The sequence below is a fragment of the Clinocottus analis genome, unplaced genomic scaffold (genome assembly GCF_023055335.1).
Source record: "Clinocottus analis isolate CAN_PGR_092001 unplaced genomic scaffold, fCliAna1.0.p SCAF_6, whole genome shotgun sequence".
NCBI lineage: Eukaryota > Metazoa > Chordata > Actinopteri > Perciformes > Cottidae > Clinocottus > Clinocottus analis.
The window spans coordinates 12,955,410-12,979,760 of NW_027176218.1; the positions used below are offsets into that span (position 1 = coordinate 12,955,410).

General features: G+C 40.0%; 1 protein-coding gene across 1 annotated transcript; it reads right to left on the reverse strand.

The window, feature by feature from the left end:
* Positions 1-846: 846 nt before the first annotated feature.
* polr3b (polymerase (RNA) III (DNA directed) polypeptide B) lies at positions 847-22,798 on the reverse strand. The gene is made up of 28 exons (XM_068602733.1): positions 22,650-22,798; positions 22,297-22,329; positions 22,068-22,124; positions 21,920-21,984; positions 21,727-21,802; positions 21,133-21,233; positions 20,486-20,577; positions 20,258-20,375; positions 19,068-19,176; positions 18,118-18,240; positions 14,859-14,975; positions 14,638-14,772; positions 13,337-13,498; positions 12,644-12,844; positions 11,940-12,102; positions 11,025-11,178; positions 10,678-10,752; positions 10,441-10,539; positions 10,204-10,331; positions 8,549-8,758; positions 8,237-8,395; positions 7,598-7,715; positions 7,327-7,469; positions 4,949-5,052; positions 3,643-3,809; positions 2,281-2,394; positions 1,988-2,161; positions 847-1,354 (listed from the first exon to the last, which is right to left on the reverse strand). Exons 1-28 carry the CDS (start codon positions 22,719-22,721, stop codon positions 1,225-1,227), a joined length of 3,399 nt encoding a protein of 1,132 aa, XP_068458834.1. The 5' UTR covers positions 22,722-22,798; the 3' UTR covers positions 847-1,224.
* Positions 22,799-24,351: the final 1,553 nt, after the last annotated feature.

Here is a 24,351-nt window from a genome sequence, read left to right on the forward strand (position 1 = left end):
TTCATGCCATTTGCCTGCTAAATCGTTACATGAATCAATCGATATCAGAAAACAGATTTATATTTGTTATTTCTTGACTAAGATAACAAATTTCAAGCATGTCGCTGATCCCCTGGTTTGACATTTCACCATAATATTGTGCATTTTTAACTTTCAAGACCAAAGATTTACGTGTGTTTTCTCACCATAATCACTTTTTATATTCCATGAGGTCAATTTATATTTTCTATGTTGAAAAAAAATAAAATAATTTGTGTTTTTACACTGTTGACATTGATACGGTTGCTCCTGTTGGGATCTTCTACCCATTCTCCCATCATGTGGTACAAAACAACATTTGACGGCTGAACAGACAAAATAACTGCTTTATCCGCACATGAATCGCACCTGAAGTGACCCCAAACACTTTTACTTTGAGTTTCTAGTTTACGAAGCTGTATTATCACCTAATGATTTCTTTCTTTTTTTTCAAGGATTACTTCTTTTTTTTTTTTGCCAATTTGCATTAGAAGCAGAGAAGCAGACAGGAAATACCATGAAACGAAGATCTGAGGCTGGATTAGAAGTGTGTGTGACGGCCGGGGGGTCGTCATGTTGACGTCCCAACATGAAGATGACTTTGGAAAACAAGACACAACCTCTTTGCTACAAAACAGTTTGTGCCTGAAAACACATTGAACAATTTAAAAAAATACTTATTTTAAGATTGACTTTTCACTACTGAATTTGTAGCGTTAAACACGCAAAAGCAATTATTTAGTTTTCGAAGAAACAAAATAAAAAGAAGTGTTTATGAACTGTAGCTGTTTTTTTTAATTATATATATATAAACTATGTCTTATTATTCATGCTTGATCAGAAGTTGTGTTTAGATTTTTTTCTCTCCAAAAAGTGCCCTTGTAAATATTTGGAATCAAACAGGAAATGCTGAGTTAAAAGTAACCAAATAGCAGCAAACACAGCAGCTGATTGTGAAATAATCCTTTTTTGTTTATTATATACAGATAGAAAAACACAATGGTGAGAAAGTATAAACATAAATGATAAACTTCTCACTGTTTTGGTTTGTAAACATCAACAAAAATATCAATAAACTAGTTCCTTAAAGGCTTTAAAGTGTTACTTCTCATTCACAGCTCTAACAGCTTTAACAATCACAGTTTCAGACCATGTAAATGAAACCTCTAAACCCTTCACTCACACAGACAGGTGTTTCTGTCCTGGTCAGTCGTTGTAGCGCGACAGTTTCAGTCGGGGGATGATGTTCATGGACTGCATCTCCTGGAACAGCAGCTTGCAGGCGTACGGGATACGCAGGGAGGAAACGTGGCAGGAAGACTTACAGTAGTGACACCTGGAAGATTCAAACTGAGAGTCAGACTGTGGACAAACTAGAGGACTCACAACTGAACTTCCATCAGATCTGAAGACGAGAGCCGGTCAGAGATTTATCAAGAAACGCCCCAGTTTTAGTTTCGATATTTAATCTGTATCCCCTCCTGTAACTATGTCAGACATTTTAGATGTCTGACATAGTTGTCTGACAAACCAACATCCAGGCTCCACGGCGGCTTCTGGTCTGCATTACAATATGTGCTAAAACATCTTGTTTTACGTATGCTGAACTATTTAAACCTCATTGCTTTTTATCAAGAAAATTATATCAGTCCTAAAATTAAACTTCTAACTTCTCAGTTTGCTGTCCAGCTTCACATTGTTGTGACCAAAAGATCACAGCTTCAACCCAAAAGTGATGAGTCATTAAAAAAAAAAGGTTAATGTAAATTATTATTCACGTTAAACGTTTTACTGAAAACAACGATGCTCCGTGACGTTTCTTGCTCTTTCAGTACACAGTAATGTACACCGGTCCATGAGAGGGACACAAGCTGACGTCCATTGACGTGCAATAGCTTAACCTATATATTGGCTTCCAGCAGAAACAGATCAACAGATCTGCAGTTGTTGACAGAAGTGTTCAACTTACCACCCGGAGTATCCCAACAGGCCGCATTTCCCGCACACGTCCACCTCAAAGGCGTCACTGGAGATCATGAGGCGCTCCAGCAGCAACATGCTCGCTCCGTAGCCGATCAGACAGTCACGTTCCATCTCGCCCAGACGCAGACCTCCGTCTCTGGAGCGGCCCTCCGTAGGCTGTCTGATAACGAAACAGATGCGGAATAATATTGCCAGAGTTATAGAGGTATTGGTAAAAGAGAGCAGCACGGTTTCATTGATGTTATTTCTATGCGTTTACAGTGGGAATGTTGATTTTACCTGGTGAGAACGGCTCTGGGGCCTCGGGCTCTGGCGTGCATTTTGTCAAGCACCATGTGTTTCAGTTTCTGATAATACACCGGTCCAAAGTAGATATAAGCCTCCAGAGGTTCCCTGAGGAAAATACGCAGATATCAGCTAATGCATCTGTAAAGGTCTACATCACTACAGTACAGAATACCTCAATTAGCACTCAATTCAATAACATAAACCATTTATGTTATAAACACCAAGTACAAACATTTTGCGGTTGCAAAATAGACATTTGTGGGGATTCTGATTGTTGGTTCAACCATTTGAATAATGTTGTGGTCTGTGAAATTGTGAGTCGCATTTGTCATGAGTGTTTCTACGTTTATTAATAAAAGTTGCATTATTGTCTTGATGCAGGAGAGAGCAGAAGCTGCTTTAAAGGGACTTGATGCTAAAAACATGATGGTGCATTCAGGTGTCTCTGGGAAGCTCAGGCATCCTGCATTTGACAGTTAGCTGCCATAATGATATACTTTGACAGCAAGGTCTGAACTGTAGTCGTACAAATCAAACAGCCCATGATTTGAGCATTTTCTGAAGCTGTTAGGTGTAAACTCAAATCCAATGCTTATCAATGAAGAGACTAGCTTCAGCTAAGCAAAGATCAACTTGTCGGCCTGTTTATTTTTGCAGCAGTTGCTCAATGGAGTTAATCCTAATTTGAACAGTTGAAAAATTACTTTGATAGATTTCTTTAGATACTGAAGGCTAAAAACTTTCCTGACGACCCACAAGGAGTGAACCAATTCATAAATCTACTCCCATGGGACATCTCTTCATCATAGTTTGTATTTATGAATCCTCATCATTTCCTACAGATAAAGTAAAGATGGGAAGCAGAAACAAAGCTGACACCTGCTTTGAGGAGGTGTGCACTGAGACACCTGGTTAAAAACACATGACTTTAAGGAGCGCTGGTGAGGACTGTGCCCCAGCTCACTTTTACATTTCATGGATACACATCACACTATAATTAATAAATAAATAAATAAATATATTTGTGACAGCATATTCATATTCAGGTCATGGATTTTTCCCAGTGAGATAAACAATCACCACTTTTTTGTTTAATACTTAAATATTATGTGTAAAATGTGTGTGTGTGTGTGTGTGTGTGTGTATATATATATATATATATATATATATATTATTGTTGATGCAAACTCAATACAAATTTAAATTGCTCTGAGAAAAGGGTTTTAATATTTATCAAATATGATGATTTTCGATTACTTTATTCCTCTGAGTAAAAAAAACAAAAACAAAAAAAAACACTTAGAAAGCAGCCGGTAATGTGAGTTGTGTTACAGGGGTTGAGCTCTTTATTACCCAGTGATTCCTGAGGTGACGTAATCTTTGCCCTGGTAGTTGTATCCATAGCGGATGAGATCCTCGCACACATCCTTCACCTTGCTGCCTCCGAACGCCGTACCGTAGTGAAACCGTCCGTCCAGGACTCCGGCTTTCCCAGCCAGCAGCTCAATCAACTTTCCCACCTGGCAGAATCAGACACAATGGCTCTGTTCATAACATACATCTTTTGTGTTTTACACTCTCTCCTGGCACCAAATGTTGATATTGTGGGTGAGAATAGATTACACATGTACCCCATGGGGTGGGACCGGCAGTCTAAGGATGACTGATTTCAACAATTCCCTCAAAGGTCCCACCCAGAGGACCCCTGACCCCATCACATAAAAGGAAACACCTACTCTCATTTCACTCTCAGGCCACAGAGACATCTTCCCGAGCCAAACATTTCTGAGTCTTTTCCATGACAACCACAGTGCGCAAACACACTGGCACTGACAACTTCAGCAGTAAAGATCATTCAAGTTTTTACAGTGCAAGGGACAAAAAGCTGGTGGAAACGGGGCCAAGTTCCATGTCATTCACATTCAGCACCATCCTGCAGTTTAGATGTACTGTGCATGTTTGATAAAACTTCCACACGCTGCTACAGGCGGCCGTCTCCACAGCAACAAATATCTGTTCGTGAACAGTTAGATTGCTGCTTAGTGCCGTCAATGGTCGTGTGCTCTGGAAGCCAACGATAACCCCGAGAGCAGGGGAGCAGGGAGGATGACGGTTTCGTCTGAGAAGAGCCGATACAAACTTATGAAGAGCAACCAGCGGTCAACGCTGAGACGGAGGTGATTCAGACTGAACTCAGCTGTCGACGGATCAAGTTACAGAACCTTCGGCCAAATAAAAGTTGATTTGATCAATCGGACAAACATTTCACAGAATTAGAGATGAAATAATTATAATAATAAAGAACAATACTGGTTCCAGCAGTTCAAGAGTGATTATTTGTTTCTGTTCTAGTAAACTGAATACTTTCAAATTTTGGATTGTAGGTCAGACAAAGGAAGACGTTTGAAGACGTCACCTTGAGCTGTGGCAAAGTATAAAAGTGAAAATACAAAATAATAATAAAAGCAATCTAATATACAGACCAAACACCTGATGGATTAATAAAGAGTAAAACAAATCATTATTTGCAAACCTAATTACATCACCTTTTAATTATTTAAACAATGAAATGACCTGTTGCGAAAATACAGTAATGTAGTTTCTCCACAGGTCATTGTTAGATTAAAACCAACAAAATATGTTCTTCACCAGTTCGTACCGTCATTCTGGAGGGATATCCGTGAGGGTTCATGATAATATCTGGACAGATGCCTGTGTCACAGAACGGCATATCCTCCTGTGGAACGATGAGGCCACAAACCCCTGATAGACACAGAAAAACAACAACATATTAAAGTCAATGCGCACATCTGGACACACAGCAGAATGACTATACTGGTCTAGAAAATGCAGATGAAGCACAACGAGCATTTTAAAGTGATTTATCTTAAATTAATGTTGCAAGATTTTGTTCTAATAAAGAATCATTCAATCAAGAAAAGTCAACTAAAAAAATGTAAACATTTACTTGATTGTTTGGGTCATTTATCAATCAAAAATGTCTTTCATTTTAGGATCAGATTATCTTCTGAATTTATCATCATTGTAAATCTCATAACTTTGGGCTGTTGGGTGGACAAAAAAAGTATTTTAAAGACGCCATTTTGGGCTCTAGGAACTCATGATGAGCATTTTTCATTAAGACTTAATGATTCATCTTAAAAATAGTCAATAAAAAAAGTCAGGAATATAATTGTTAGTTTTAGCACCATCTTCAAACGTTACCAACAAGTCAAACCAGCTTTGGCCAAAGTAAAAATACAAGAAGACTTCCAGTTAAACCTTTTGCTGCAACAAGGCCCGGAGTGGACCTCTGACAGAATGACATTTCCATACTCATGTGGACAGACAGGGTGCTCTTTTGATTCACATGATGTGAGGGACAAGCGCTCTGCTAGCCAGGAGTTTAAGTGTGAGTGCAAATGTTTGCTGAGGGGCCGAGGCACTCTTCCCTGGCCAGGGTAAACAGATTGTAGGCCCATTTGCAAATGTAAAAAGGAGAAAAAAGAGAGGAGAGAAGAGAAGGAGCGCAGGAAGTAGAGAAAGGTGCTTAGCTTGACAGGGAGACCGGGATTACACACCCATGACTTTCAGTTTAACTCTGAGGAAGTGGAAGGGATCAACTGGAGAGGAGAAATTGAATCCGTGCACGTGGGGAAAATTCACTATTAGCCGACCAGTCAGCAACACAGCAGACTGTTGATGCCATACAGGATGTCGTTGCAGGATGTTGACTGGGAACAAGTACAGCGATTTGCTGGAAAGTCATCCAAGAGCAGGAAGAAGGTGAAAAGAAAAATAAAAAAGGCGAGTACGGCTGAGCCAGAAGAAAAGGTAAAAGGGGAAAAGAAAGAAAGAAAGAAAGAAAGAAAAAGCAGTAAAAGGAAAGGTTTGAAAATCAGGGTAAAAGTAGGATAAAAGAGCAAAGAGAAGAGGAGGAAAGAAAGTGGAAAATGCAGGAGAAGGTGATTAGAAAGATTCAGAGAGACACTAGTTCCCATAGCAGACATCCTCGGTGTTGTTTGTTTTGTGTGAAAGTGAATGATAAAAGAGGCATGAAATCAGCAGAGAAAGGCAAGACAACAGCAAGGGTCCAGAGCCCTCCATCACAGCTCATACAGCCCCACGCTGGCGGCTCGCACAATGGGCCCCTACTACTGACAACCCCTTCACCGCCTCCCCCACCTCCACAGCTGTGTGTGTGTGTGTGTGTGTGTGTGTAAATAATTAACTTATTCTGCTCTGCTGACCAGGACTTATGAGACTAGTCATGAGTAGCTGTAAGATCTATTGCTACAGCCAAATTCTAATAAAATAATAAAATTCAGTTTGAAATATTTAGGTGGCTACATACAAATACAAGTCCACTGGAGCAAAGAAAAAAGCTTCCCATTTCTTAATTGTGTAGTGTCCGTGAACACCTCAACATGACAGTAGGGAGCTCCGATTGACCCGACTAGCCGTACATCAGTTGCACATCTGGGAGTTTCCATCCAGGTCTCCAGCTAACCCCACGACGACCCCTCTCTCTTCGTCACTATCTGAGACAGAAGACATTGTCCCACCCCGAGCTGACCGCTCAGTGGCCACTGCGTTAATGAGGAGAGTAAATTATGCATGGCGCCAGTTAGCTTTTTGATTAAAACATCATACAAACCCTCAATAGGGGAGGTGCTGCAAAACAATGGAGGTTGTAAACACTTTTTCTCCAGCAGCAGCAGAATACTGCAGGGGTGTAATAAATTTGCATAGTCTGGCACAGGACAAAGAGCCAATTAATTGAAAAGAGCTCTTGAAAGATGAGGACAGGGGGGCAGTGACAGAGCAACAGCTACTGGGACTTGACTCAACAAATGCTCCGGCACAGAGACGACCAAAGTTCTTTCCACCCAGTCATTTACAGTCTCTCATGACAGGTTTAACTTTGGTGCTTTAAGTGGTGGATATTAGCGCAGTGCTCTTTATTCTTCACATTTAGGTTTCAACTCAACACCTAAATGTGTTGAGATTTCGGTCCGGCAGTGCTGAGGTTGGCACCTTTCTGTCCGTGTCGACTGCTGAATTTGTCTCCTATCTCCGGCCTCCTAGTCTGCCTGAGGAGGATTTTGATGAGGAAAGCATCTTCGGCGTTGGATGAAATCATGACCTTCTCGATGTATGAGTCTGTTGAGCCCTTGTAGCTGCAGCAAAAAAAAGGAAGAATACATGGTTTTCTTTACAGCAAGAAATCAAAAGAAAGTTGAACTGTTTCTGGTTACATACAAAGGCTGAAAAGTGGGTGTGAAGTTGGCAGCAGAAGGGCACTCACCTGATGGGCACGTCTCTGTACTGGGGCTGGCCTGGCTGGGTACTGCCCTCCAGTGGTGCCTGGGTGACGGTTGGCATGGACTTGTTCACCAACACCTGCTTGTTCTCCACTTTCTCACCTGTGCCCCACACAAGACACATTATAGGTTTACGATCGCCTGCACAGATGAGCTTACAGTCTAAAATCTAGACCAAGTTTTGAATGACGAGAAGAATAGACATGCACCAGGATGTGCATCACATTTTTATTAAAATTATTTGTTGACTGTTTATTTATACAATGAATATGTGCCCCTTATTTATTTCCAAACAATTCCATCTACAAAAGCACATTAAGTGTGCCAATCAACTACCACCTCAACATGTTTGAACAGCAATTAAATCACATCAAGTCATGTGATAATTTTCACGAGGCCTTAAACAAAAATTACTTATTGAGTAAAACATCATTAACAAGCCAATGCCAGCAAAATAGACTGATATCCTGTAAAATACTGCACATCGAATCATCCCTCAAAGGAGTTTAGTTCAAGATGAGGTTGTATTATTAATAATATAGTCAATCATATTATTGGAGCAGTGGAGCCTGGTAAAGAGCAGCAATGCATGCTGGGTCTCTATCAGTCCTGCTGGTACTCACCAGGGGAGCAGATGCCGTCAGCATCCAGGATGCTGTGCCTCCAGATTGGCTTTCGTGTGACAGCGTCCAGCATGGGCCCCATCACCTTGTCAAAGGTCTGGTTGGTGTAACGTCGCAACGTGCACTTAGCGTTTTTATAGACGAGGCACCTGCCAAACCCTGGAGGGAAACATCAGGATGTCTTGAGACCTGAACAGGTTGTTGTTACACAAATATATTGTAATAGAGATATTTTTAAAGTAAAATCCAATTGATAATTTAGATTAAAAAAAAAAAAAAAAATCCTGTGAAACGGACAACATGCACCGTCACCTCTGTCAAGCGAGGCTTTGTTGAGGACCAGAGCGTCCTCAATGTCGTAGCCGCTGTAGCTCATCACGGCCACGGTGGCGTTCTGACCGGCAGGCAGCTTCTCAAAGTCAATCAGCTCGATGGTTTTTGTTTTGACCATGGGCTTCTGAGGGTACGCCAGCAGGTACATTAGTGTGTCGATACGGTTCCTCTGGTTGTAGCCGATAGTACCTGAAGAGAGTAGACAAGGAGAATTTATCTCTGCGACTCGCTGTATGGATATATTTATGGATATATGGACCTATCTTGTTAGCGTTTACTGCATATTTATCAATATTTTGAAAGTTCCCGTGTCAATGTAGTGCTGGGCAATAATCAAATATAATAATTGATTATCTTTAAATATAATCATATTTTGATTAAATATATATCGCGACACATCATTAAGTGGTCTAAATTGATAACAACCACATACTAACAAAAGGCTCCTAAATAATTTTGCACTAAAGTTCATAATTAAATGAGAAACCTACTCTGTACCTTTTATTTTTCAGTATTACATTAGACTATACAAAACCATCTGGTTATCTCTTATAGACTATTTATTGAATTACTAGAAAACATGCCACGCAGTGATACATATCATTATTGACAGATATAACCTGTATTCTGATGTCCAGGGCTATGTCAATGCACACAATTTGTAACTGTCTATAAATCAATTATGAGTGGATTATACGAGTTAAATCCTCCTGTTGGGTGGGTCGTGGGTCGGGGCTGGGTCTGGTTAGCACCATCACAGGGCAGCGGAGTGGAGGAGCGGGCTGTGTTACGGTATAAAGCCCGGCCTCCCTGGAAGCCTTGACATTTGTCAGATGCTATTACTTCACAATCAGGCTACAAGCACAGTCTGTGATAATAGGCCCGAGCCACACAAGCAGATTTGCACATGTATAGGGCTGCCCACACAAAACAGACAAGGCAGAGGATATTGGGCCAAATATAGTTCCAGTCTGTGTTTTTGTAATAACGGGGGGAAGGGAGGAGGTGACGGACGGAGGTAAAGCGCTGGGGTGGGGGTGACCGCAGCTCTTACGAATGTTAGCAGGGCCGTTTGGGGAAGTTTTGGTTACCAAGGAGCCGCGGGTGCGCACTCTGTGGTCTTTCGCAGCTGAGCACACTGACCCCCTGAGCACAGCCAGAGCAGACACAATGAATTGCTAATGACACTCTGGGTGACTGGCAGGGAAAGGGCCTCCGCACACACACAGTACAATAGAAGACCTACGCAAGCGCCCCATGTTTGATGTCCATGCGCATACACAGACACACACATACACATAAGACAAATACTCAATCACACATACAAATGTATTCTGACAAGAAGTAGAGCAGGAGCAAAGTTTTGGGGGAGACGAACCAGCAGGCTGCTTGTATCTATCCCGTTTGTTATTCTAATGTCCTTTTGAGATTTTAACTTGTGCAAATAAAACTCTAAACTCTGAACCAGCAGATTTAGGAGGCTGAAGAATAGTCTTGATACAAGATTAAATTACTGTCAGTATCTGTGCTTGCGAGTATGCATGCACAGAAGTAAACACTGTCGCTGTGTGGAGGATGTGTGAAAAAGGATTTGAGATCTCTACAGTTTAAAGACCTGCTCAGCTGAGTCTTACCCATGGCCTGCTTGCCCATAGCACACTGGTATGTGTTCCTAGGTGACTGGTTGTGGTGCGGGTAGGGAATGAGGCCGGCACACACCCCGAGCAACGTGAAGGGCTCGATCTCCAAGTGTGTTGTGGCTCTGAAGAAAACAAACGGATATGGGCGGCAGTGAAACCAGAGCGTTGAATGACTGAAAGAAAATCAGGAGAACCCTTTCCCATTTTCTGAGTGTGTCAGGTGCTGCTCACTTGCTAATCATGTGTTCATAAAGGGCGATCTGACAGTCATTCTCCTCATTGACATCCAAGTACTCAACCAGGCCCTCGTGCAGAAAGTCTTCAAAGGTTCTGGAGGGAAGAAAAGTGTTTAAGTCATATATAAATTAGTTCTTTATATTATTATTATTATTATTATTATTATTATTATTATATTTTTATCTGCAAGTAAATAGGCTCCTAAAAACTCCTCCTGACTCCCAGCCTCACCTGTAGCCCTGTGACAGGTCTTCAATGTGTTTGTTTTTCACCGTGGGCTGTCCCCTCTTCACGATGATGTACGGCCTGATGGAGAACACAGAACGAAGCAGAACGCTGTCAAACTACTAAGGAGACAGCTTTTGCATATTGTGTGTTATTAAAAACCATCACATTGTTAAGAAAGGTATATTTTTCCATTTTAAATGAATAAAAAATTAAAACTTCCTGTGATTGTGCTGTACAAACGTCTGGCTGATGGAGACTCATTTAGTATTACAGAATGTGTACCGCAGCAGTTATTTGTCAGGCTTTTTGAATGCATTGTGTTGCATCAGTCCAGGTTGAAAGTTTCCCACCTGCAGAGACGTCCTCCATCAGAAGAGATGTAGACGCAGCGGTCGGTCAAGTTGGTGGAGATTGAAACAAACTCGTTGATAAAACCGGCCCTGCGCATCAGTCTGAAGGTGTTGATCAGCTTGTGATTATCTCGAATCACACCGAGAATGTTACCTGTTGACATGATGCAGACAGACACAGATAATGCACAAACTTTAACTACACAAACACTCAAGTACCCACCATCACCTTTCAACATAACCTGGTATCAGTCTTAGACATGAAGATCATTTTTTTTTCCTGCAACATCCTTTTTTATAAGTCCAAAAGTTGCAGCAGATAACTTGAAATGCACAGTGAACAAATTCTACTTATGGTTTAAAGTCTGAACTCCCATTCGCAAACTTTAAATGGAAAGAAAAAGAGAAACAGCATGTGTATACAGTGGTGTACTCGGCTGGTGAAAGCAGAGCTCCGGCTGCCTGCAGGGGTTTGCTCATATCAAGTCTGACAGACAAATGGGTGGAGAACAGAGGAGGCACTGTGCTCTGCCTCTGTGTGAGGGCACATTTGCAGTGAACACACTCTAAAAGGCTTTGACACCTGCTGCTACCAACTAATTAAATGGTATGGCAGCTAATATAATTTGACAGTTATCAGTGGTGAGACAAACATATACAGTAATTAAGGGGCCAAGTTCTGACTCAAGAATATTACCTACTGCTGCCATGAAATTAATGACTTATCAGCCTCCCTGCAAAATACAAAATTGCTTTCTGTAAACTAAACAGAATATTTCCCCTTCATGTTCAAAAGCAATGCATTCAAAACAGGAAGGATTAAACTTTCTTTTCAATTGATCCAAAGCAACAGCATCCACTGTTAGTTCTCTTTGTGTTTATTTATTGGGCTGCACTGGTGCAGAGGAGTTTTACCGTTGAGGAAGACAAGGAAGACGCTCGGGTAGGAGAGCTCCTCTCCACACAGCAGGTTGACGTCCTCGACTCCCAGGTTGAAGGCCAGTTTGACGATCGGACCGTCCTCCATGTCGGTGGTGATGTGGGTCATCAGAGCCAAGTTCTTCACCAGACCACAGGCCTACAAACCAAAACCAGGATAGAAACACTTGCTGTATTATACAGACGGTTACGCTTATTTGTATTCCCACTAGGGACGGCTAATATATAAAAAAATATTCTTTCATGATATAGGTAGTTTTCTAGTAATTCAATAAATAAAAAGTGTATAAAACAAAAAACTTGATTTGTCTACTCTTACTTCACAAATTAATTATTTTCTTATTAAATAAAAAAAAAATCTGATCTCATATTTAATTACGACAAAGTAATTGTGTAGCACAATATCTTGATGTATGATTTCATCATACATTTTCATTAATTAACATATTTCATTATTAACCTAATTAACATGTTACGCACAAAACAACACTGAACCACACATCTTTGTGAGGACCACACCAAATCAATCTAGAACAATATTGAGTGGACACCTAATGCTGTTAGTACAACGCTATGCTCCACAACAAGAGCTGCAACACGGTCCCTTGTGGCTCATTTCAGCTCTGCATGTTCCATAATAACTCTGATTTCAGCATTTAGACGATATTCAGCTCCCTCACCTCTCCCTCAGGTGTGTCAGACGGACACAACATGCCCCACTGGGACGGCTGCAGGGAGCGCGGCCCGCTGACCTTCCTGGTCTTCTCAAACTGGGAGGAGATCCTCGTCATCATACCGAGGGCCGAGATAAAAGAGAGACGAGACAAGACCTGCGTGACACCCTGACGGTCCATCTTGAATCTCTTCAGAGACCAGTTTCCCTGTGGACAGAGATTTATATATTATTAATAACCTTCCTAATAGTACATTTTTAATTAACAAACATGCAATGACTCAGCCTCAACACTGCGTTGGGTGGAGGTGTGCGGTCTCAGCTCAGATGATGCCTGTTTACATTTTAACAGACTACGTTTCTTTTTTGTAAGTATAATCCCCTTCTTATATATAATTCAATTTTTGTCTACATTGTGTATTTAAAAAACAAACACAGTTACAAAACCAAAAGAAAATGTAAAAGTTACATTTATTTTAATCATTAAAGTAAAAGTATGTGATTATGGTTTGTAGTAGTAGTCTGAGCATTATGTGTTCATAAGGAAGGAGCAGACAGGACTCTGTTGCTTACAGACTCTTTCCAGAGGCCAGATGTTTGTTGGCAAAATGTTTTAAATCTGGTTCATCCGGTTGTGAGGCGCTTCCTTCTTACTTCATGGTTGCTCTATAATTATGGCCTCTGACTGGCGGACACTCACAGTGGATATGGCATTGACCATGCCGTTGGTGATCTGATCCTGCCGCATGTGCTTCACCACGTCAAACTGAGCGGCTCTCTGCTTGGGGATGATCTGGTCAGCGATTTTCTTCAACTCAGAGTTAAACTTCTTAAACAGATCTTCAAACAGCAGAGACAGGAGCTGAGACAAAGGTAGAGAAAGAGAGAGACCATCATCAGTCAGAACATTTTTGAATGATTTTATTCCCTTGTCACATCCCCAGCCAGGATGTTGAGTTTGAACAGTGACTTCAGAGAGTTGTCATTGTATCTTCATAGTCAGATTCTCAGATCTACTGGCACCTCGCATATGTTCCTGCCTTTAATCAGTACTGATGTGTGTTTACAGTCAGATTTAATAACCAGGTGTGCCGGCTCACTGATAAGCCTGACCCTGGCCTCCGTCCCAGGTCCCTGTCCTCTCACAACCCCCTCCCACCCTTTGCATTAGCATACATCAAAAACAAGCAGGCAGCGCTGCTTAAAATTAATAAAGAAATTAAGCTTCCGTTGCGCAGCCAGGCCAATTAGTTGAATGTCAGGGAACCATAATTGGAGAGTGAGGAGAGATTGCTGGCGTTGTTAGTGTGTAAGCCCCCTATTGAAAGAGGGGTCTGTGCACCCTCCCTCCTACATCTCCTGCTCCTTATACAGAGAAGGTTGGGGGGGAAATTAAAGGCCTTAAGACAGCAGTAATTACATTATCAGAGCCGGGCCTGCGGATTAGCTCAATCGCTCCAGTCAAGGCAGCAATTCTATTGTCACGGTGCTGAAAAATCCCCATGCTTCCACAGCCTCTGGATTTTGGTGCCGCTGCATATCTCTCTCCTGACAAAGCCAGGCTGAAATACAGGCGGTAGGTGGGGGGCGGGGTTGAAAACAAAACAGGGAAAAACAAAGCTGAATAGAAATAATGAGCGTCTTATTAAAAGAAGGCGGCAGGAACAAAGATGCAGGTGAGAGATCGGGGCTGTCCTCTGGTCCAGCGCTGAGACCCATTTGCACGGGAACATGCAAGTGATATTTGTTCTTTTCTACGCATGTATTATTAATTAGCACCAAGCCTGTTTTGTTTTCTAGTGAGTAAAGAAAAAGGTAGAAAACACCTTTCAGATAGAAACACACAGTTCAACAGGGTGCCTTTTAATGTCAGAACTGATTTCCTGTTGATTCGTTGACAAATTAACAAATAAAATGAACTAAATGGACCTGCATGTCTTTGGCAGATTAAATACGGCGTCAACCCAACAGTAAATGACACCACATGGAGCAGAGGCTTACCTGTCCAGCCAACTCCAGACGTTTGTTGCCATAGTAATCTCTGTCGTCCACTTTGTGTTCCCCTTGAGCCAGGATCACCCTCCGAACCATCACAGCCAGGTAAATACACTTTGCCCGAAAGTTAAACTCTTTGACCTGCAGACAAAATGCACAATGATAACACTCTGTGGTATTTTCAGAGAATACTCTGTGACTCTTGTTTTGTCAGTTAACAAACATACAGGCACATGTGTGAGGATGAGAGACGCCAGAAGCTCTCTGGCCTCCTCCATCTTGGTCTTCTTGGGGCCTCCCCACATGCGCTGTCTCCGCACTTTATTCCCCAGGTACCTGAGAGCCTGAAACACAGAGCGGCAGATACAGGAAGGTCAGGAAGAGCCGAGTGCTGATCTAACAACAATATTGCTTTATTTTTTATAACACATTTTATCTCAAATGTTCATATAATCTCACTCTTACACACACAAATTTAAATAAATAAACAAAAAGGTCAAAACATCAACAAATAACCATTAGGGAAGGGAAGCAGATGTGTCAGGTATTATACAAGTTATACTTATTTTGAAATATAAAATGCATTAAGATTTGCTTAAATTATTTTCTAGAAAAAGAGCGAAGAAAAAAAAACATGTACGCCCCCTCCCTCTGGAGCCATCTACTGAACTATAGAAAAGGTCAAAGCATAATGAGGCTGACGACTTTTTGCAAGACCACCCACCCTGGTGTCCACAATGCAATATATACATGTATTGATACATAAAAATTAACTGATTGATCGTAAGTTTTTTCTGCGATTAATCGCATTTTGCTCCAAATTCAATAATTAAATAAAAACTAGTGTATTGTACTCTTTTATTTTTAAGTAATGTTATTAGAACAATATAACAGGCACTCTGGAGCAACAGCAAGTTAACATACAAACATATGTATTTTATAAATTTGTCCATGTTCAGTCTGTTGTTTACGTTAAAGATGTATGTTTATGTTAAAGACCAGCAATTGATTCACTTAAAAAAAAAGCAATGAATGCTTTTCATATTTGTAAGTTCAGTTTTTTTTCCTCAGTGAGAAAAGTCCAGTCTGTGTTGTCTTGAACAAGTATGTGTGTATATATGTGAACATTAAATTGCGCATGTGCAAAGCCACCGCTGATACCTGTCAGCTGTGTCCTTCACATTTCCACCTCATTCAACCAGACGTCAGTGCACTCACCATATACTCACAAAACTTGGCGCATAATGCGATTAATCGCAGAAAAATCATGCGATTAATCGTGATTCATTTTTTTTCAACTTTATATATATATATATATATATATATATATATATATATATATATATATATATATATATATATATATATATATATACACACAAATATAGTTTAAGCAGATTACTTATCATAATCTGATAACAATGTTTCTTAAGCCTTATCTGCCTTTAATTATATAGATTTAGGCCTCATTGTGCACATTACAGAGACCCAATGAATACCATGAAAAGACATCACGGAGGCTGGCAGACTGAGGAACATGAGAGCTGCGGAGACCGGTTGCTAGGAAGCAAATATGGCCTCATCAATGCATCACCGGTTCCTCTAACAACATAATCTTTATAAAAAACAAATTGGGCGATTGCATTCATCTGTAGATGTCAAAGAAAACATGCGAGCCTCCTGAATAAACCACCCAAAGCATTACTTGACTGGCTGGTAAGACAAAACCTTCGTCATCTGATCACAGGGACACAAAGAAAATACCTTCTGTCAGCAGACATGAGCTGCTCGTTTGTGTCTGAACAATAACATCCTCCGATGGACTTAATGGGCATATTAGGGCTGGCTGATAATTCAATAACGCCTTTTATTGACTTCCAGCTTGATCATACTGTAATGATGTTATCGTTATAGCTATTATGTTGTCCAATTTAATTATACTGAGCACACTGTAACTTAAACCTCAGTGAAATATGTTTGTTTTACACAAAACCCTCACTCGCTGGAGAGTCCCATATAATGCGTAACAGAGGGACAGTTATTGCTTTCCAATGTCTGTTCAATCCATTGAGTCATGATCTGTACTTTTTTATTTTTATAATCCTCAATAATTTTGACATTTTCAGAAACATGCTTATTCATTTTCTTGCTGAGTCAGATGATGAGGTGACCATTGTACGCTAAACATGATAGCAGTTAGCTTAGCATACAACTCGCTCTGCTATGTCCAAAGGTAACATTGTCTACCAACACTAGCTCACAAATCAACCCACTACATCTGGTTTATAGATTAATACAAAAACTAAAGAGTGAGAACGACAAGTAGTGGATTTAATGGGCTAATGTGACTTCCTGAGTCTTGTTGTCCCTGTGTGATCTCCAGGCAACGAGCAGAGACTCCAATTAGCAAGCGTTATGCTGCGTTTACACTTTACAAGGGCGACTAAACGGGCTACAAGTCATTTTTAATGGAAGCCGTCAACACAAAGCTACAAAATGACGTCCAACACTTATAGGTGTGTGACGGGCGACGAAACGATGCTGTGGTAAAGCATCAACCAATCACGTTTTTGGTAAATCTTGTTCCGTTCCATATCCAGAAATGCCTTTATCCCACTGCTATTCAACGACGTCAAAGAGCACTTGAGTGTCGCTCAAGTGCCCACCAACAATGTAGCTCGCCACACTTGGCCGTTTTGTTGCTTTTGTCGCTTGTAGTGTGAACACCATTAGAGGTGCTGAGAGGCTGATTTTCTAATTGTTTCCAGTCTTTTTGTAATACTAAATTCATCAGCTGTAAGTTTATATTTACAGCACACACATAAGTGGTATCTCTTTATCTGGCTCTCGGCAAGAAGAAGACATAACTGTATTTTTTAAATATGTCGAACAACTACTTTCATAAACAGTTTTAAAAAGAGATAAAAAGGTCAAAATCAATGCAGCCGCAGTCGAGATTCAACGATGGATCCTACATTTCCCATAATGCAACAGACTGCATCCATTTACTTGACCATCCTGCCGGTTAAAAGCACACGCCCCTCAAACGCCACATCCACAGTTTGTTGCCTAAAGACTTGGTTGATATTTCAAGTTCAAGCGGAGAAAAAACAAACGCCATAACGTCGGGTTAATCTATTTTGATAGTGAACTGAAAATAATAAAGTAAACCATAAAGTTCTGGTTCTACTCAGAATTTGTTTTTTAAATCATGCGCTGTATGTACTTAGTGGCCTCTCTTTTTTATATTTGTATTTCTATGTAGATGAATATTTTTTATTGTAATTTCATAATTTGCTCGTTTGTTGTGTAAACAATTCTTAATTATGGCATATCTTTTGTTTGCTTTGCAAATCTAAATTAAAAACAGTTAAAAACTAAAAAAGATTCCCTTGAACTAGTGAATTGACTATTACATGTAACATCTGTGTAGTGTTTCTATAATTTTATGACAGTGATTTCACCGCGCATGGACCACTGAGGTACCTGAGTCTGTGTGAAGATCTGGGCCTTCTGACACTCCTCCAGGCTTGGGGCAAAGCTGGCCATGACATGCTCCTCCGTACCGATCATCTGCACTATCTCCTGGTCACTCTCTACGCCCATACCCTGTGTGAACGACCAGCAGAGACTGTGTTAAGGGAAGTGAGATTAGACGAACAAGTGTGGACTAATCAACATGTCATTTATGCAACTGTATAAAAACCTTAGGAACTAGATGAAATATACACAAAGTAGACTGCATCTAGTAACTGAATCAAGAGCTGAGTCAAAAGGCATAAGGAGGAGCAGTGTGTGTGCACAGAAGGAGGCGTGGACTGGAAGTCATAAGGTTGTCTGACATTTGTTTATGGAAATGTGAAGCTGTGGGAACTGATCCGTCTGTCGCAACACTTCATCGAAGGTTGTTTCTGCAGCCAAACACAGGGAGGGACGGGGAAGAAGTCACCCAGGATTTACAAAAGAACTGCAAACAGAGCGAGCATGCAACCGGTGTCTTGCGGATAATGACTTCAGGTCCAAACACGCGGCACTCACAAGTGGACATGTTTGGAGAGATTTGTCCTCAGTGGGGAAAGGAGTTAATGATTGCCAACTGGCTGGCTGACATTTTCATTGAGAGCAAATGGCGACACATGAAAATGAATCTGATGAAGAATTACTGAAACTACTGACTTCTAACTGCACATTAACCTGCAAATAAACCTCTCACAAAATGTCATATGCATAGTTTAAGTGTTGTGAAATCCTCTATTGCAGATAATTCAGGAGGCTGCAGAGCAAAAGTTATTTCATCTGATGAAGTTGCTTTGGGAACAAACTGTTTTTGCCTCAAGCAACAACACCAGTAAAAACTCCTCTAGCTGTACTGTAGCACCCCCTACTGAAGTCTTTGTATCACTTAGCTGTGTCATTTTAATTAACAACTCTTTCACCTTGAAAATGATGGCAATGGGGGCGTCCTCTGACAGCGTGTTGTGTTTCAGGTAGAACCTGCCTTGTTTGACAATCATATTAGTTCTGCTTTTCTTCTCATGAGTGGAGCTGAAATTGAAGACAAGATTAAAAAAATAAAATCAGAACGGATGAAGAAGAACCAGAAGGTTCGACAAACAACATAAGAAATGGAAACAAAAGTAACATATAATATGTAATTCCATCTTTTTTGTAACTGCAAAAAGTAACAGTTTCAGATATTAAAAGATGTTATGTGGAATATTTGACCTTTGGAGAAGCCTTTTATGATGGGATCATGCTTTGTCGTTCACAGTCTCGGGTGTCTGACACACGTTCCTCCCAAAGCTTTCACCATTACGCCACTGAACTACAGACATGGAAATGGCGGCTATTGCAATAAACAACTTTGTTAGACCTCAAAGACACACACAATGTGTTTGAAGCACTGCATCTATACAGACACATGTTGTTTGTTGACATACAAGTTGGGCCTAACTTGAGTTTTCCTGGATCATAAAGCCAGAGTGCATCACTAGGGTAACATTTGCTGCATGGCTGTAAACATAAAAGAATTAGATCAAAACCTGCCAACAGCCTGACCACTGACCTAATACATCACTGGAAAAAATGAAACACTGACTTCATAGCGGTGACAAGTAACACAGGACTATTTTAAGAAGTCTGAATCATCTCTTTGTAGTTCCAGGCCTTTCATTTAACTTTTAACAAACTAAGGGAAAGTTTATGACACTAAATACATACTGGCAGAGAGATTTATGTTAAATGCTCCTGACAGTGTTGATGCGGTTACACTCTTCAACTTTAAGCATAACTATTTATTTATTGTTGGTAAATTTACACACAACTCACACAATCTGCCTCTTGGGACTGTGAAAAAATCTATTCTGATTTCTGTTAACATTTACAGAGATTTTTTGGATTGAGCGAATGGAGCAAATGAATGACCACATTTCAAGAACTCATTCGACATTCAAGACTGATATTGTCTGTGGACTTGTTTTGTCTGTGTCATGTTTTTGTGTGTTCCACAAGCAGTTGCATATAAATCCTGTAATCTGCACTAGTATTAATAATGGCAGGGTTTTTAAAAAAAACAAACTCTGTCCCTGCACTGACTGGATGATGAGGGGAGAAGTGGTGACATTACCTGGTGACTGAGGCTCCAACTGCACCCTTCCTGTCCTGCTCCACAATGATTCGATTCTTTGACAGCTGTTCCTGGATCAGAATGACTTTCTCCTGACCTTTTACAATGAAATAACCCCCTGTAAAGAAATGCCACATGGAGCATATAAACCACTAATACAAAAATAAAACTGTATTGATAATTGTGAAGGTGTGTTATTGCTCTCCTTCTGTGTCATCCTGTGTGTACCTGGATCTAGAGGACATTCGTTGAGTTTAGAAACCTCCATGGGCGTCTTTCCTGTGAGAACACAGTTTGAGCTTCGCAGCATGATTGGCATTCTGAGAAAAGCAGAGTTAAATATATTAACACACAGAGCTTTGTATACTTTTTGTACTATTTGTAACCATTGTAAAAGAAAACTGAGAAATAACAGTTTAACATCATAAAACTCAAACCATTTGTATATAAATTACTACTCACCCTGTGTTACCTAAAAGAAAACTTGTCGAATGACCCCACGGTGAACAATGAATTAAAAAAAACGAGATACATCTTGATGAAATTAAGTAAATGGAGGATGTGTTCAACAGCAGCAAAACTATCCAAAACATTGGTTTTCAAACTCTCAAACACATGCAAGGTAATCCAAGTCATATTTACATGCATTTTTGCTAAGGCCATACTATTTAAAACACATCCACACAGTCCGCAGGTGCTCTCCTCGCACTTACAAGAAATTCATCAAAACTTTTCTTAGTTTTTGGATTCTTTGTTCACTGTGAAAGCATGCGAGAAAAACTTTCAAGGTAACACAGGATGAGTGAGTGATGTACAAATGATCATTTTTAGAGGGGACGTAAACATTTAAGATTAATTAAATGACACTATGATACCTTCCGATGGGCAGTGCATTGCGGATGATTCTTTGGCTGCCACGAGTGTACTCTATGTCCACCGTGATAGGAGCTGAATAGGTCATGTCTCTGAGACGACACTGTAGAAACAACAGAAACAATGAGGGAAATGTTCTGACCCTTGATGTCCTCGTAGGACAATATATTTTTGCATTATTTCCAAAAATACCAATGAGGGATTTTAAATAATCAATTCATCACAGAATCCATAAAATATCAAAACATAGTGAAAAATGTGCATCATACTTTAAGTTTCTAATGTGTAATCACATTACTTTTTTGCATGTCTGAATGTTCAAATACAGAAATGTTATTAATAATTAAATGAAACAGAGAAAGTTCTCACATGAAAAGCTGCAACTTGCAAATATTTGACATTTTTGCAATTTGCTCTAAGTGTTGCAAAGACACTGATTGGATTTTGTTTGTTTTTGAGTGTCAACACTCAAAAATGAACAAATTGCCTCTGATTAGCAAAAGCCTAACCAAGATGTTGAACTGCAGCGGCACAATCCTTTCTGCTAAGAAAGGTTCAGAATATTCTCTTAGTATTACACAACAAACAAAGCTCACTTCATGAGGAGACACTGGTCTGGTCACATTGAAGCTTTCTTCAACATCAGGCATGCCAACGTAGATATTGAGGTATCTGCAAGGAAAACATTTATAAATAAACCATCATTCGATAGTCTCAACACAAGTTGCTTCATACACGTTTGTGGTGAAACTGTCGGTTCCTCCAAACGAAGATGATCATGTGACTTACTTGAGGTACCACATTGGATCAGCATCACTTGTGATCTTCTCGTTCGCTTTCATTATTTTCTTTATCTGGAAAACAATACATGAACAATGTGAAAATATTGACATAAAGATACAGCCGTACACACATTCAAATTGGAGTTGTGTTTTACCTCAACGTTGATAAAGTAGTTAAACGAGTCGATGTGCTGCTTCACCAGTCCTTTCACCTGGAAAACAGATTGAACAAGTACAATAAATGACAGGGAAGCTTAACATTCTCACAACATAAATTATGCTACATCATATATCATGAAAGAGGATTTATAGACTACATATAGCATACAATTCAATATGGGATATTTGGGGTACACAGCAGGTGGATGGCGGTTGGCATTTTACCTTTAGAAAGGCTGGTAACAGTTTCCATTTTTCCTGTAAATAAAAAAAGACATTAAAAAACATAAGGTTTTACTCATTACTCTTGTCATCATCCAGCAGTGAGAGCAAATTGCTTGAAACTTATATTCTCCAACCACAAATGATCAAAATATCTTCAATTTGCCAACTGACAGTTCCCCCGACCACATGCGGATACGTGTGGCTCTCCAGCGGACACACTGCCTGGGGTTTAGGTTCACACAGCGCTCCAAAAGCTGGTGGTTGTGTTCCGTCTGTCGTGATAGCCGCCGTGCTAACGCTCGCTTTTCCACTCGTGGTGTGAAACTTTCGGTCTTTACGTCCTCGTGACTCACCGCTATCGTGTTGACAGGAGCCGCCAGCTCCTGAGGAGTCATTTTCCCAAACTCTCCTCCAAGTACCTCCATGGTTATCTCTACTGTTCAACAGTAACCACCTAATACTCTGCTCATACTGTCAATGTTGATAATATTGTGTCGTCGGAAGTCGCTCCAGCGTGCGTCCCTCTCGTGTTACACTGAAGGAATGTCCGTGCGTGCGGGCGGAACTAAATAAAGTGTTCCGCCTTTCGTATTTTTTTTTCTGCTGAAAAAACATCGGACAATCTTCTGCAATAATCGGCTATAGAAATCTATGTATGCATGTTTATTGGTATGATTATCTGGCACGTGTCTGTGAATATCAGTATAAACTCATCGCACAAACTATTTGGGTAAATCTAAGCACATTTAGACAGGCATTGTGGATTCAAAGTACCCGTCGTTTATGTGTGTACCTATCTACTAGGACATAAGGCTCACAAGTTATCAACATATTTGCAGAACATAAAAGCCAATATATTTTATTAAAAATATGTCTACAATATTTTTTGAGGATTTCATTCTTCTTGCAGCACATGTTTGTAGTCTTTTTGCAATCATGACAATATAAAGTATATCATATGCCAATCTTTTACTTCACTTTACTTCATGATCGTGGCCAAATTCTTGAGTTTGACTCTGCTGTTTAATCCACAGAGGCAACCATGCTCACTGGTCCTACAGAACCCACAACCATCGGCTCAGGATGTGTCTGGTCCACAGCCGTGACATCTCTCCCTACAAACAGACAAACAAACATGGTCAGATTTATGTGCATTATATGCAAAAACGGGAAGATGGAAAAGCATTTCCGTTTTTGTTGTCTGAATCAAAAAATGAAAAAAAAGATAAACCAAACTCAAAAGAGGATCTGATTTTGTTTTTTTTGCAAATCCTTCTTTTCATGTCAAAATAAAATCCAGTGATATATATTCTTGTTCAGTCTTCTATAATATAATACATATAATAATAAATAAACCTGGATATGTTAGCAACAGTAGTGACTACAGGCAGTTTAATATCCATGTCTACGAACACATCAAGAATCAACTTTTCAATTAATCGTTGCATTAATGCAACAGTTTATAATATATTTTAATCAAAGATGTTTGTGTGTCTAGAGTTGTTGCTGTTAGCATCATATTTATTTTTTCCATCTTAATGTGCTGTTTCCTGAGTAAACCCAGAGCAGAGCCTGTAGAGTGAAGGGTTTTCCCTTTCTACCAGTAGATGGCAGTATATGTGTGTAAACCATACATTTAGTTAAATTGGTGTCTTTGATAATTAACTAGGTTATTAATACAGATGTAATTAATGACGTTTATTTCCTCTTACATTTAATGTTACTGGTTAATTTGATCCAATAAAAGTAAAATATAAAATTAGTTGCCAGCGAGCGAGGACTTGCCACTTGTGTTGCGATTTGTTTATGAAGACTTGTGACAAACCTCAAAAGACAAAGCAGCTCTCTCTGACTAATCCACAGACCTCGCTGTCAAAAGTATTCATTAGAATTGCAGTATAACAAAGAAATGGTCGCTTTTTTAAAATTGTACACATAACTGCAGCATTAAAATTTTGCTCAAATGATAATACGTCAATAATGTCACTCTTTCTCCCAATACCTCCTTAAAAATGTATAATTTGTTGGTATATAATAATACTGTAAACCAATTAT